This window comes from Micromys minutus, assembly GCF_963924665.1.
Source record: "Micromys minutus genome assembly, chromosome: 16".
NCBI classification, from domain to species: Eukaryota; Metazoa; Chordata; class Mammalia; order Rodentia; family Muridae; genus Micromys; species Micromys minutus.
In genome coordinates, this window is record NC_137985.1 from 21,991,145 (window position 1) to 22,006,252 (window position 15,108).

The following is a 15,108-nucleotide window of genomic DNA, read 5'->3' on the forward strand; positions in this document are numbered from 1 at the left end:
TCCTCATCCTTCTGTTTTCGTCCCCATCCCATTGAGGACCAGGGATCTCCCCAGTCACCAGGGTTCCCACTTCCAGTATTTCCCGAGAAGCTGGCTTGATTCTATAGAAAGAGGTTTAATAGCCTCTGAGAGCTCCCAGGCTCCCCAGTGTGTTCTACATTCTTCTGAATGTGGATGCAAAGTGATTTATGGGGGGTTGTTTGTTTGTTTGATGATGCTGGGGACTGAGCCTAGAAACTCACACATACTAGCCAAGAATTATCTCACGGAGAAGAACATCACACTGCACAGTCTGGAAGACACATATTCATGGATCCTCTCATTTAAAAGCTAACTAACTACATACAGAATTGCTGGGCATAAAACCTTAATGCACAATTAATAATTTTCAAAGGGCGATCAATGAGCCTGTCTTCAGGTGCCGGGGTATTGTTGAAATACCCATGGGCTCAGAAGAAAGCCTTTCTGTCTCTGTGGAGTTGGCCAGCACTGAGCACCTCCTTAAACACTACTCTGACCCTCTTGGGTAGGCAGCTACTAACCTATCCAGCCTAACTTCTCCTCTAGCCTTGGATGATAGAGTTTGAGCCCCCAGACACCTCCAATTTTCATCTGTAGACCACAGTTCTTTGAAGCCTGCGGGAAAAAATAAAATCCTGTGACTAGCTCTCCGCAACCAGGCCTATCTCCAAGAGTTTACGGCTTTCAATGTGACCCAGTTCCATAGGGAGCTGAAATGGTGGCCCTCTGCAACTGAGTCTGGACTGACACACCCAGACCTCTCTTGCCTCATGTAGGACATGTCTTCACCCTCACAGACGGCAGTCATCATAGCTTCAGGTTGTTAAAACGGCAGCACTGAAAAGTCGTTAGAACTAGTCCCACCAACATCCACGTGCTAAAGCTAAGAGCAGAGCTGAGGGACATAAATAGTGAGAGAATAGTCACCCCTGGGGTCTGTCCTGCCACTGGCCTGGCTCACGCTTTTCATCCAGTGGCCATTCCTCACTGGGCTTTACCCACAATATAGACTGTCCCTGTCTGTGGGCTGTTTAGAGAATAAGCAGGGGAGTGAATGCTCCCCGTGTCCCCGTGTCTGCACTTGCTGGTAAGAGAGGCAGCAGTCACTTGGGTCAGTCATGAGCAGGCGTGTGAGCACAGCATTAGAAATCATGAACATAGCAGACCCTCCGCTGCTGCCTGTCCACACAGACATGTCCTTTCTCACCATCAAGCCCCTTTCAAATGCTGCTTAGTTTTCAAACACCCTATTCTCTCCATCTTGCCTCCAGCCTCCACCAACCTTTCTGTTGGTTCTTCTATCTGCTCCATCCAAGGCTCCAGAAACCACGCTGAGATCCATGTGGATGCCACGGGCATTCACCTCATTCCTCCTAACCTAGGCTGAACCCATGGTCTGCGTGTGACAGGCCACGTTGGTCTGAGAGGCCAATGTAGGAACAGTCTGCAACCCTGGCTGCACCATCGCCAGTAGACCCATCCCCTGCTGCCCAGATGGTGTTCTCCAAGTCTCGGGGTGCTCTTTGCTCTACTTAATAACTGCCTGGTAATTAGCTCCACGATTTTGCCACTATGCTTATAATAGCCTTCATTAAAGTTATGGGGTTTTCAAGCTGTAATGGCTTCCAGAGTAATTAATGCACAACTGGGTTTATTGCTAAGCTTATTTTTAGAGCTTGTCTCTCTGCCTCCCCTCCCATTTCTTTCATAGATTTTTTTTTTTTTTGACCAAAAAAGAATGTGATGGAATTAGACACTCCTACATGAATCAGGCCTTCTACATCATGCCCATAACATTGTTCCTTCTTCCTGTTCCAGAAGACACTGGGATTGGCAGTTTAAGGTAGTTATGGCGGAAGAAGGTGGTTCATAATCCAGTACTTACCCAGGCAATAGCTTAGAGGCACATGGCTTTCCCTGTAATCCAGGCTCCATCATTTCTCATCTCTGACCAGGGGCAAATTGCTTACCCATATTGCTTCAGTGAATCCAGCTGCAAATAGGGACACACCAGTGCCTGCCTCTCAGGGTAGCTGCGACTACAGCACAGAGTATGTGTGTAAACAGTGTCAGCCATCTTTGTCCACAGACACCATGAATGCTGTAGGACAGTCAGTTTTCATGAGCAGTGGCACGGGCAGATACAGGGAGGCTGAATGAACCATACCATGCCCACCTTCTTTCTTCTGCTTCCCCACTCTGAACTCAGAACCTTCGCCCAAAACCAAGCTCATTTGAGAAGCAGACATTTCTGAAGCGCCAGTCAGATCTGACCTCCCTCTCTTGGTCTGTGGTCTGCTTCAGTAAGAGAATACCCAAGACTGAGTTGCTTATAAAGAACAGGAGGGGTACTTTTGCTCCGTGGTTCTGGAAGATGAAGCAGAACCGTGGTCTGGTGAGGACTTTGTGCTGCTTCTGTTCATAGAAGAAAGCTGCATGAAGAGAGGGGCATAAGGGGTGTCCCTGCTTTAAAACAACTTGCTCTTAAAGGAGAAAGACACAGTTGTCCCTCTGATTTTAAGCCCTGAGGAGTGGTGTCAGGGGAGCTGACACTGATTCTAGGAGCTGTGAGTTGTTCATGAGAAGGGCTGGCCCTAGGATGCTGGCTCACCCAAGGTGATATTCTGAGGAAGAAAGCAAAACTTGGTCTCCCAGAAGATATCAGGACTACTAGAAAGAAAACCTGAGAAGAAGAAAAATAAATGTACACTATTTCCAAAACTGGGTCACAAAATATTTTAGTTGTCCATAACTCTCAACATTGGCAAATGCCAAGAGCACCTGCAGGCTGAGTGGGGAAGACAGTATGGCCTCCAGAGTGACTGTCTACCATGTAATGATGGGCTCTAGCATGCTGAACATGTTGAGGGCCAAGTGCTTCTACCAGCCATGGACCCAGCATCATCTGCCCAGGAGTGCGAGAAGGAAGGAACGGATGTGATCATCCCGGAGCTATGAGCTGTCACAAGGGAGCACAAGGTCCCAAAGCGCAAGGTCTACTACTGCAGATCCTCTGCAGAACCAGGAATGAGGCCTTATAGGGTTGTTCTATAGCAAGGGTCTTTCTTTGGGCTCTTGCAGCTGCCATTTTTGAGAAGTGTCTCCCTACCTGACAGCTCCTCAGAGAACAGCCCCTCCTCCTGCTGATGCTCAACTCTGAACTAAGGCTCATCCTATGAGAAGAAGGTGACCTACAAGAATTCCCTGCACACATAAACAGAGGAGGGCACTTAGGGTCTTCTCTTGTGGTGCCCAACCCTATCCATCTCTGTTTATCCTTGAAGGAAGCCTCCTAAGTATGACACTGGGCCAAAGCTATGAAGAAGCCACTTATGCTAACATGAACAGCAGAACAGCCAGTACATTTCCGGTACATTTCTATCAGGGACCACCCGAGGTGCTTTCTGAGAGTTAACTCATTCGATTCTGAGGACAGCTTTGGAAAGCAGTGACTGATCAATAGTTTGGAAACTAGTACAAAGTTGATGGAACTGGCCAAAAGCTACTGCTAAGGCTTAGGTCCGTTAGAATTAAACCGTGGCAGGTGTCTCCAAAGTCTGAGTCTTCAAGCACTGCATTCTTCTACTCTTGTACATATCTGCTTCTCAAGGGAAGGACTCAGGTCCATTCACCCAGACAGCTCTCCAGAAAGGGTTCTGGGGAGATGGACGGTACATTGAGAAACTGAATGCTGTGGGTCTGTGATTCACGTCCACATCTCTGGCTCACGCACCGCTGTTCTCTCTTACAGGTATCAACCTCTGAAGGTTCCTGACCCTGCCCTGGACCACTGTCCCTCCGCAGACTCCCATCAGGCTGGACTCTGCAAACCTGCTTCCGCAATGGGTGGGTGTGAGCACTGGTGAGAGTCACTGGCCAGTGTTCGGCTTCTGCCTCCCTGTGCCTGGCCAGCTGGCCCATGCCTATTCTTTTCTTCCTTGTGCTGCCGGCGCTCCGTGGCCACCCTCCCCTGACCTTGCCACCGCTCAGGTAATGAGGAGCTGTGGGTGCAGCCAGCCTTGGAGATGCCGAAGAGACGGGACATCCTTGCGATTGTCCTCATTGTGCTTCCCTGGACACTGCTCATCACCGTCTGGCACCAGAGCAGCCTCGCACCTCTGCTTGCTGTGCACAAGGGTGAGCCCACCCCCACCCCCACCCTGGCCTGGCTTTGGTAATGAGAGCTACCCTCCTAGCATTCTTTTATACCTGGGCCCTGATTGTACCTTGGGGAATTGGGGGCCCTCTAAGACTCCACTGAAAGCCTCCTCCTGCTCTCCCCCCTCCTCCTCTTCTTTCTGTCCTCCCATCTCCCCACACACATTGTTTTAAGTACCTGGGATTTATTATAATCAAGTATGAGTCTCAGTTTCCATGAGGAATGGGTATGCTGTGATACATGAGGCATCATGGGGAAAACACTGGGGCTTTTAGTCAGGAGGCAGAGGGCAAACCTAGGACAAAGCCTACACTGTGACTGTGGTCATTTCAGAGAGAGAGAGAGAGAGGCCATGGAAGCAGCTAAGCAGACTCAGAAGCAGATGGTTTGGCTTGGTCAGATTTTCCTTTCTTAAGACAGCTATGTTACCATATAGGTATAATTGACCTCATACTCACTATGTAATCCCAGAGTAGCTTCAAACTCATGGCAATCTTCCTGCTTCCACTGCTCCAGTGTTGAGATTACCAGCATGCACTGGGTTCAAAAGTGAATCAACTAAATGATTTTGGATATAAGCATGGTTTCACCTGTCCTCTATTTGGGTCTTGGGTAATTTAAGTGGAAGATTGGCTGTGGGAAGTCAGATGAAGATGCAGGAATGTGGTCAGGTTTTTTGTTACTATTTCTAGGAAAGAGATACCCCTAGTAGGGACAATCCTTTCTGAAGTCCACAAAGCTCTGAATTATCAAAGCAGTGTCAAATTTTAAACAACTAAAACAAACCAGATTAATGCATACCTAGTACCAAAATGTGCAAGGATGCGCCACAAGGAGAGGTGGTAAAGAAAGTGCAGAGTCCTGGCCTCTATTGTGGTTTGAGGGAGTGGTTTTGGTTTTGCTTTAATTTTGAATTGTTGGGAGACAACCCAAGGCTTACTGAATGGTAGGTAAGAGCTATACCTGTAGAGTTACAGCCTAGCTTGTTTTGTGCCGCAAAACCTTTCAATTTTCCTGGCTAGAGGAGGCATCTTCCCCAGAGCAAGGAGAAGAGCTGGGATTGGAATAATGTCCTTCGAGCTTGAGACATTGTTTTTACACAAACCCAAATATCCACCCTCAGACCTTCTTTGTCTCCCTCATCTAGCTATCTCTTGTTCAGGTTTGCTAAAGCTACCTTCCCACAACAGATGGATGCTCTGTGGCAAGACCTGGGAAGCCTCTGTAGTCAGAGACTTCAACAGATTCTGCTGCAACAGCGTGCAGGTTCACAAGCCTTCCTCTTCAATCCGCTGTAGAATACAGTCAGTCCTTCAACCTCCCTGCAATTCCTCAGGCTGCTTACTGCAGCCCACTGCCCTTGCTGGACACTCTGGTCCTCAGCATGACGTCATCCCCCGCTCACAACCCTTTGCCTCTCTTTGGGGCTTGTCAGTTTAGAATCACGGTTATCCTGTAAATACATCATTCCAGAGGAGTTAAAACTACCATATATAAAATGACATAATGTCTGTTGTCCTCTTGGCAGAGTGAGGGTCAGAGACATCATACCAAAAGCCTTTGAGGATTTATTCAGAGTTGCAAAATCCCTGAAGCCAGGGTGGAGGATGAAGTGCAGGTTTCAGTCAATCCCTGACACATGGAGAACTTCCCTAGGACATGGGCTTCCACCTGTTTAGGATGATGTGCATAGATAGAAGGCTGTAAAAATGGCCCTAAATCTTCACCCTCAACCCTAGTTCACAAAATATTGTTGACTACCAGATAATGAATTTTTACATCCTGGTCAGAATATCCTGGATATTATCCCTTTTCTTTAACACTGTTTCTTTCCAATTTAACCCAAAACTTCCTGTTACTAAGCTACATCTTTGCCAGTCTCCCTGCGCCCCACCATATACCACACACACACACACACACACACACACACACACACATACACACACACACTCAACATCTGATCTGTGGCCTGGGTATCAGACTCCATGTTCCTTGTGACATTAGCTTGTAAGCACTCCCTAGGAGACAAGAGTGGATCACTTGGGCTCATCTGCATTGGACTCTACACCTTGCAAAATGACCTGTCATTGATGGTGATGGAAGAACAGTAGGAGAGAGCAGGGAAGCCATGGCCCAGCATCCTCTCTGTGCCCACCTTCCAGCCCTTTTATGTGGCTTGCTCTATCTGTCCTCACCATGGGGTCACACGGAAGCAGGCCAGCTAGTGTCCTATATGGGAGTTGATAGTGCTGTGCCTAGTAGTGATCCAAGCCCTGATGTGTGTTGTTAGAGATACAATAACTTCATCAAACACATGCTATTAGTATCAGTTTATATTATTAGCTCTGTTCTGTGGCCACTGAAATCAAGGCACCAGAAACTAAAGAACTTGTTCTAAACCTCACAGTTTGTCACAGCAGACAGGAGGATCTGAGCCTAAGTTTCCAAGTCTGCCCTCTAACCATTAACACTCCTATTGCGATACCTGTGAACAGTGAATGCTATGCTGTATTTGACTAGCGAATCCTTCAAATCCAAAAGCATCACTTGGAGATCCAGGATTTAAAAGCAGGACACCAATAGCCTTGATTGCTCCCTCTATAAGCCTGCCAGGTTTCCCACCCAGGAAGATGGTCCAGATGTAAGAAATCTTCAGAGCTGACCAACTTGGAACAGGTCACTTTTTAAAAGTTAAGAAAGTAATGGCTGCCCCATGTCTGTGTGCATGTGTCCAGTTGACAGGCTTCTGCAGAAGCTTTGTTTTTCCTGGTATCCTTGAGGAGTGGATGGGAAGCACTTAATGGACACCTGGACAAGAGAGGTGTTCATAGGTTCAGAGAGACAAAGGAACGTGTCTAGAAAGTTCAAATTGGGAGACAGACGTCAAACTAATGGGAATGAGCAAGTGTCTACCAACAAAAGGAAGAACATCTAAAAACTCAAATGGCATTCAGGATTCAGAACTGTATTGACAGCTAAGAGTAAAATTTGGAACCAAATCCAGTAGTTAAATATACTGTGTACCCAAATCTCGGAACTGCTACATAAGCCAGGGGATAGAGGCCTCACCTAACTAGAGGGTTTGTGGGTAACCTTGAGTTCCTTCTGAGATCCAAACTGTCCTGAGCCACACCCCCATGCACTTTCTGGCTTTGTGGAATCCACACCACAGAACATAGCTGTTCATCCCTGCTATGTGGTCACTTTGACTCTATGAGAAAGAGAACCTGGAGGTCAAAGTCACGGCATTTTGTTCATTTAGAACCTAATGCATTGAGGAACTGGAGATGGACGTCTGGAAGGTGGCCAGTTGTATTCGAATAGCTACATGTGTGTGAAGTATGAATCCTGGGTCAACCCAGGAATCTAAACTAGGAAAATTTTCGTGAGAGTTCTGGGTCTATAGATTGAAACCTCAGGTCTAAAGATGGGAACTAGAAGGCAGGCCCTGATGTTGGTTCTTCAGAAGGGCAGAGGACAGGGACTGTCTTGGAAGGGTGGGTGACTTTGAAAGCCCTATATCAGAGCCAGGCCAGCGCCCTCGTCCCCCTCCCTCCCCGCACCGCCTTCTCCCACCTCTGCAGATGAGGGAAGTGACCCCCGCCATGAAGCACCACCCGGTGTGGACCCTAGGGAGTACTGCATGTCCGACCGTGACATCGTGGAGGTGGTGCGCACAGAGTACGTGTACACAAGGCCGCCACCTTGGTCCGACACGCTGCCCACCATCCACGTGGTGACGCCCACCTACAGTAGACCGGTGCAGAAGGCAGAGCTGACGCGGATGGCCAACACACTGTTGCATGTGCCCAACCTTCACTGGCTGGTGGTGGAGGATGCCCCACGCAGGACGCCCCTCACAGCCCGCCTGCTGCGTGACACTGGCCTCAACTACACACACCTGCACGTAGAGACACCGCGCAACTACAAGCTGCGAGGTGATGCCCGAGATCCTCGCATCCCACGTGGTACCATGCAGCGCAACCTAGCCCTGCGCTGGCTGCGGGAGACCTTTCCCCGGAACTCCACTCAGCCGGGCGTAGTATACTTCGCGGATGACGACAACACGTACAGCCTGGAGCTCTTTGAAGAGGTGCGCTGGAGAACAGAGGAGGGAGAGGAGTAGGTGGGGCTCTAGGGGACTGAAGGATGCGGGGACCATACCAAACTAAGAGCAGAGGATAATCCCCAAGAGGGGACAATATGGCATGCGTGACAAATATAGGGAACACTAAGCTGGACTCACTGCACACTGCAGAGAACCAGAGAAAGAAATGGGAAAACCTCAGTACGGTTTAAAGGAACCCAGCCCGTTAAAAGGATAACTTGAGGCTTCTAGAGCCCACACCCTAGTCCAGACCCTAGAGGTTGGTTCTCTGAAAGAGACCTTTTTTATGGCTCTTTCCTCTTAGGTGGCAGGTTTGAGCATCTCGATAAAGTTTTAAGAAGGGAAGTTCATTTCAAATTTTAAATGACAATAATGAGAGATTTTACAAGGGAGGAAAGACTATTGGGCCATATTGCTAAGGCAAGCAATATCTTGGCTGAGAGATGTCTTGCAGGCTGCCTCTAGAGGTTCCTCAAGAAATCGGTAGCAAGCCTGGAGGCCAGGTTGGTGGGGACCCACACACTCATTAAGTGATCTACCTCCTGTGGGAATGGGTAATGTTTTCATCCTAGATTCAAGAAGGATGACTCAGGTTCTCATCTCGTAGATGCGAAACACAAGAAGGGTGTCCGTGTGGCCTGTGGCCTTCGTTGGTGGCCTTCGGTATGAGGCCCCACGGGTGAATGGGGCAGGGAAAGTGGTTGGCTGGAAGACAGTCTTCGACCCCCACCGGCCATTTGCAATAGACATGGCTGGATTTGCTGTCAACCTCCGGCTCATATTGCAGCGAAGCCAGGCCTACTTTAAGCTACGTGGTGTGAAGGGAGGCTATCAGGAGAGCAGTCTCCTTCGGGAACTTGTCACCCTCAACGACCTGGAGCCCAAGGCAGCAAACTGTACCAAGGTAAGACCCTCTTCAGGACTGACAGTTGGCAATAGAAGCACCCCCACACACCTCTAGACCTTCTGTAGATCAGGGGGAGGAAGAGTGTTTGCTTGTCTTCAGTCCTCTCCCAAGATGGTTTCTCATTGTGAGTGAGGTGGTTACAGTGATAGGCAGAAAAATGGGGAGGGGTTTTCACGGAGGAATTTCAAGGATCTCTGACTCTCCATAGGAATCTATGACCCTTGCTGAACACAGATACACTGGTGAGGGTGCACATTTGCATACATGCTCATATACAGAGCACATGCACTCCTGCATAGGTATGCAAGTGCGTATACACAGATACACACACACACATGCAGACTTGGGAAGTCTTGAGATGTGTCTGTTTTCCCGTAGCTTTAGATTTCTTGCTTTCAGAAGACATTTTGAGCAGGTCACATGTACAAACAGCAAGGAGGAGCCAATGAATACAGGATGGTTTAAAAACCTTGATGGAGCAAAGGTTGAAAGGGATGGGGCAGAAGAAATACCTGCCAGGTGTGGAGAGGAGCCAGTGAGAACCCGCACTACTTTATTTTGTATCTCCGGATATGCAGATCCTGGTCTGGCATACACGAACAGAGAAGCCGGTGCTGGTGAATGAGGGGAAGAAGGGCTTCACCGACCCCTCGGTGGAGATCTGAAGCTAAACATGCAGGTAAGAGTCGAGGCCAGACTGGCCAGGGCAATAGACAGGCAGCACCAGTTTGGGACACATCCTCCATCTCCAAGGACGTTTCCTTTTGGTCTTGTGGGAGAACAAGACCCATGTGGGCAAGAGAATTGTGGCCAAAGATTATGTCCCGCACAGCTGGCCGCTTCAGTTTGTAGAGTTGAATCCTGATGGCTTCATTCCTTCCCTGTTATTGTCCTGCTGACCGTGGGGTGGGGCCACAGTGAGGGGGTACAGTATAGACTTGTCCACAGGTTTCTGTGGATCACTTCTAACACAGAGCTGTGGTAAGGACACACCACACCAGATCAGTAGCCATGTGGCTTTCAGTAGCAGATGAAAAGGCTCGCTAAGCCCTGGAGCCCGTTCCCACGCCAGGGCACCACTTTTGTGATTGGCTTAGTGTCATTTCTCTGCTCCTGGATTTTCCCTATGTGCAAAGCACTGGCATCAACCTCTGGCACTTAACAAATCCTAGGCAATAGATCTTACTTTTTTATTGTTTATGTCCCATTGGGTTAGGCTAGGGTATCTACCTACACTTTAGAGGTGACAGTACTGTCAGAAAATCTAAACGACATGCCCAAGGTGACACATTAGCTCAAGAGATTTATGTTAAGTGACTGGACAAGCTATGTATTTTTGAGGGGTCTATATTTTCTTTTTTTTTTTTTTTTTTTTTTTTTTTTTTGCTCTTGCCTTTTGGAAGTTCTGTTCCAGGATTCACTACTGCAGAACCTACCACAGATCCAGGGCCTCACAGCAGACAAATAGGTTGATTTTTTTTTTTTGCCTTGGTACATCTACAGCCACCATGTCTATGGGACTACAAGGTACCATCCAGGAACCAGAAATCCTTGGCCAGTGCATGTCTTGGTACAGAGCTTCATCCCACCCTCTGCCCTCACATATTACTAGAGGAATTGTCACCACTTGCTTTTCAAAAATGTCTCCAAGGGGAAACCCAGAGAGTCTCTTGGAGTCCATGAGGGGCTCACAATCATCCTACTTGCAGTTCCAGCTCTATCTTGCCCCAAGCTGACACCCCCGTTGTTTCTACTTTCCCCACACAGGAATCTCCTTCTCAGACCCTGATCTCGGCCTTCCATCCTCTCCCATGACTGATAGTCACTCTGAGGCAGACTCCTGAGGAACACCTCTTGTGTATTCTGAGGGCTTCCAAGAGAGCCCAGCTTGATGCCAGGATAAAACACAGAGAATTTAAGCACAGAATCCCAGACCTGTGGTTCTCTACATCAACATGGCCAGAGTCTTAAAAGACCCAAGTGCTGGGGATTCCAGTTGCCAGCACAGCCTGTGCTCAGCACACCTTTGGAAGCTTCCTGCATTGATGGGGCTGTGTAAGCAGGGGACCCTGCCTTGGAGTGATGCTGGGGTGAGGGAGGTCAGAAAACCCCACTGTTGAGTGCAGCATGGCTCTCCATGGCTCCCTGCTCTTGGGCTCAGCATGACTACACAGCATGTGCCCAGCCAGGACATCCTGAAGACCAGAGAGCAGCCTGGGGCACGAAGATGCCCCAACACTCCTCCTTCACACCTGCTCTTCCTCAGAGCCGCTCCCAAATCAGAAATACCTCTGGCTCTCCTCTGGTTCATGTTTACAGGGCATAAGGCTGTCTTGGATCCCACCTGGCACCCAGCCCTGCATCGGGGGAGCCTGGGCCTACCTACAGCTACCCCTGTACCTCAGGCTGTAGGAGAACAAAGCCCTTTCCTATGTCCTTCAAGCCTCCTGTGCCAGAATTGGCAAGGTGGTGGGCCTAGAGCCAGCACCGGTCATGGATTGACCTGGCTTAAGAACCAAGTCATCCCACTCTCCACACTGCCTCTCCAGTCCAGTCCTCCTGGGCTGCAACGCCCCTTGCTGGGTTTGGACTGGGGAGGCAATTGCCCTCTTCCTGGATCCCCTGAGAATCACAGATCTCGGGACTGGAGATAACAGTAATAAACAGGCAGATCTCTTCCTGGAAAGTGTGAGGCCCAGCCACCCCAGCCCTTTCCTGAGCCAACTCTATGGGGGCTGCATTAGCAGGGGCTCACGGTCAAGAGCAGGAAATGTCTAAACACTGAAAGGGATGGAGACCTGAGCACATGCTGCTTTGGAAATCACTCTATCTTACACAAAATGGGACAGCTTGCAAAGCCAGCCCACCTCATGCCCACTGCCCCTTCTCCACCCCACACAGAACAGTATGCTCATGCTGTTGTACCAACCCACCTGCCCATGAGAAGCATCTGCCTGGGCGTTCAGCATCGGAGAGGCCCCTGGTTCTGGCTGCATGGGGCCCTCTGGTGGTAACCTCACTCCAGCTCCTACAAGTTGGAAGCACAATTTTCCTCCCAAGTGGGGAAAAGGAAAGGGCGCAAGCCCGCTGAAGAAGCATTTATTTTTTAACTGCTAACAGCTCCCCCCCCCCCCGCTCCATTAAAACTCATAGGACAGGCCCGAAAGAGAGTCATTCAGAATCCACTCTTGGGGGATGAGACTCAGTCCACACATCTAACTTTCAGAGAATAGCATCAGCTACCCATTTTGACATGGATTTAACTTCCTACAGCCTTCAGGAAACCACCTGATAGGATCAGACCCCACAGCTACCCTGTAGGACATCTCCCCCTTAACCATTCATACTTTGGATATTGTTTTTGGAGATTTACCCCTTGGCATCAAATGAGGGGCATAGGGAATCTATCTGATAGGTGACTTTATGTCTGGGCACCTTACTGCTCATTCATAGAAACTGTCCATGAATGCCAAGGTCAAATGGGTTGCTGAAGCTGCCTTCTTAGCCAAACTCAGTGCTCTTTTTAGGAAACTGAAAACTAAGAAACAAAATGGGGATTTTTATTTTTTACCTTTTGGCAGATGCTACTTCCGTTGTTTTCACATTGTGTCCTCTCTTAGCTGCATGTGTATTTATTTAAAAATTACAACCCTGGTGGACTGCGGCCTTCATCTCTGTTGGGAATGAGTTTGGTTGCAAATCAGAACTGGGTCCGTGATGACAACTGGCTCTCCAAACCCAGGCTGTTCCCTGCTCCCTCGCTGGAAAGGCCCCACTACAGAGGAGTTAAGCCAGTGGTTCAGAAGCTCCCAGGGCAGAGGCTGGTGTGAGGGCGGAGCCCAAGCTGCTGCACCATCTGGTCTGTTTTTATTTAACTCTATTTAATTTGTTTTCAAAATTAAAAGTCAAATATGGTTTTTAACAGTTGTAATCCTCTTCAGCCCTGTCTTATTTTATTCTCGTTTATTAATTTAACCATCCAACAAATATTTGCCAGCTGCCTGCAGTGAAGGGGCATTCTTCAGGGACCCAGCACGTAGCAGTCTTACAGGGCTTACCCACCAAATACAGGATACCATGCTAATGATGCAGCTTCTCAGGTGTGAGGCGCTGTAGAAAGAACAGCGGAGCTGCTGGGGAAGATGGCAGGAAGCAGTGAGAGGGTCTGGGGTTCCATAAAGCATGGGAACAAAGGACTCCCACAGATGGGAACATGGCAGCAAACATCAGCATGCCAACGTGCAGCTGAGGCAGACAATCCTGATTAAAAAAAAGACGTGTCCCTCACTGCAGAGTTCTCCCCAAACTCATAGTTCAGCCAAGAACGCAATGTGACTGCAATTGATCAGGCCAGTGAGGGGCAGGGGCAGGGAGGCATGGGAGGAGAAAGAGAGCCAAGGATCATTTGGCTCCCAAAACAAGGATAAAGCTTTTGGTTTCTACTCTAAGTGAAATTAAACGCCACTGATGGAAGTGACCTTCAAGAAGAGCCACTTTGCTTCCAGTGCTGAGGAAAAATGGGCCAAGCTAGGGGACTGGGAAGGCAGCCCCTGCAATATACTTGGTAGAAGATCAAGGTGGGTAGGAGGAGGGCAGAGCAAAGCACTTGCACTCTAAGCTTAAGAAGGAATTGTGTTGAATGACATCTGGGTTCTTTCCAGCTTCTGGCTATTATAAATAAGGCTTCTATGAACATGGTGGAGCATGTGTCCTTGTAATGTTAGAGCATCTTTTGGGTATATGCCCAGGACTTGTATAGCTGGGTCCTCAGGTAGTACTGTGTCCAGTTTTCTGAGGAACAGCCAGACTAATTTCCAGAATGGTTGTACCAGCTTACAATCCCACCAGCAGTGAAGGAGTGTCCCTCTTTCTCCACATCCTGCCAGCATCTGCTATTACCTGACATTTTGATCTTAGCCATTTCAACTGGTGCGAGGTGGAATCTCAGGCTTGTTTTGATTTGCATTTCTCTGATGACTAAGGATGTTGAACATTTCTTTAGGTGATTTTCAGCCATTCAATATTCCTCAGCTGAGAATTGTTTAGCTCTCTACCCGGTTTGTAATAGGGTTATTTGATTCTCTAGAGTCTAACTTCATGATTTCATTTTATATAATAGATATTAGCCCTCTATGAGTTATAGAATTGGTAAAGATCTTTTCCCAGTCTGTTGGTTGCTGTTTTGTCCTATTGACAGTGTCCTTTGCCTTACAGAAGCTTCGCAATTTCGTGAGGTCCCATTTGTTGATTTTTGATCTTAGAGCATAAGCCAATGGTGTTCTGTTCAGGAAATTTTCCCCTGTACCCCTGTGTTCAAGGTTCTTCCCCACTTTCTCTTCTATTAGTTTCAATGTATCTCGTTTTATGTGGAGGTCCTTGATCCATTTGAACCTAAGCTTTGTACAAAGAGATAAGAATGAATCAATTTGCATTCTTTTAAGTGCTGACTGCCAGTTGAACCAGCACCAATTGTTGAAGAGGCTGTCCTTTTTCCACTGGTTTTAGCTCCTTTGTCAAAGATTAAGTGACCATAGGTGTGTGGGTTCATTTCTGGGTCTTCAATTCTATTCCATTGATCTACCTTCCTGTCTTTGTACCAATACTATGCAGTTTATAATCACGATTGTTCTGCAATACAGCTTGAGGTCAGAGAGGGTGATTCCCCCAGAAGGTTCTTTTATTGTTGAAAATAGTTTTCACTATTCTGGGTTTTGTTTTTGTTTTTGTTTTTGTTTTTGTTTTTGTTTTTGTTTTGTTTTTTGTTTTGTTTGTTTGTTTGGTTGGTTGGTTGGTTGGTTTTTTTGGGGGGGGGTTGTTTTTTGGTTTTTTTTTTTTTGCTTTTTTTTGCTATTCTACATGAATTTGCAAATTGCTCTTTCTAAACTCTATGAAGAATTGAGTTGGAATTTTGAT

At 47.9% G+C, this 15,108-nt stretch overlaps 1 protein-coding gene across 1 annotated transcript; it reads left to right on the top strand.

Annotated features, from left to right (window-relative positions):
- Positions 1–4,031: 4,031 nt before the first annotated feature.
- On the top strand, positions 4,032–9,860 carry B3GAT1 (beta-1,3-glucuronyltransferase 1; the record flags this gene model as incomplete). The annotated part of the gene is made up of 4 exons (XM_080929940.1): positions 4,032–4,158; positions 7,765–8,273; positions 8,896–9,192; positions 9,774–9,860. Exons 1-4 carry the CDS (start codon positions 4,047–4,049, stop codon positions 9,858–9,860), a joined length of 1,005 nt encoding a protein of 334 aa, XP_080786066.1. The 5' UTR covers positions 4,032–4,046.
- Positions 9,861–15,108: the final 5,248 nt, after the last annotated feature.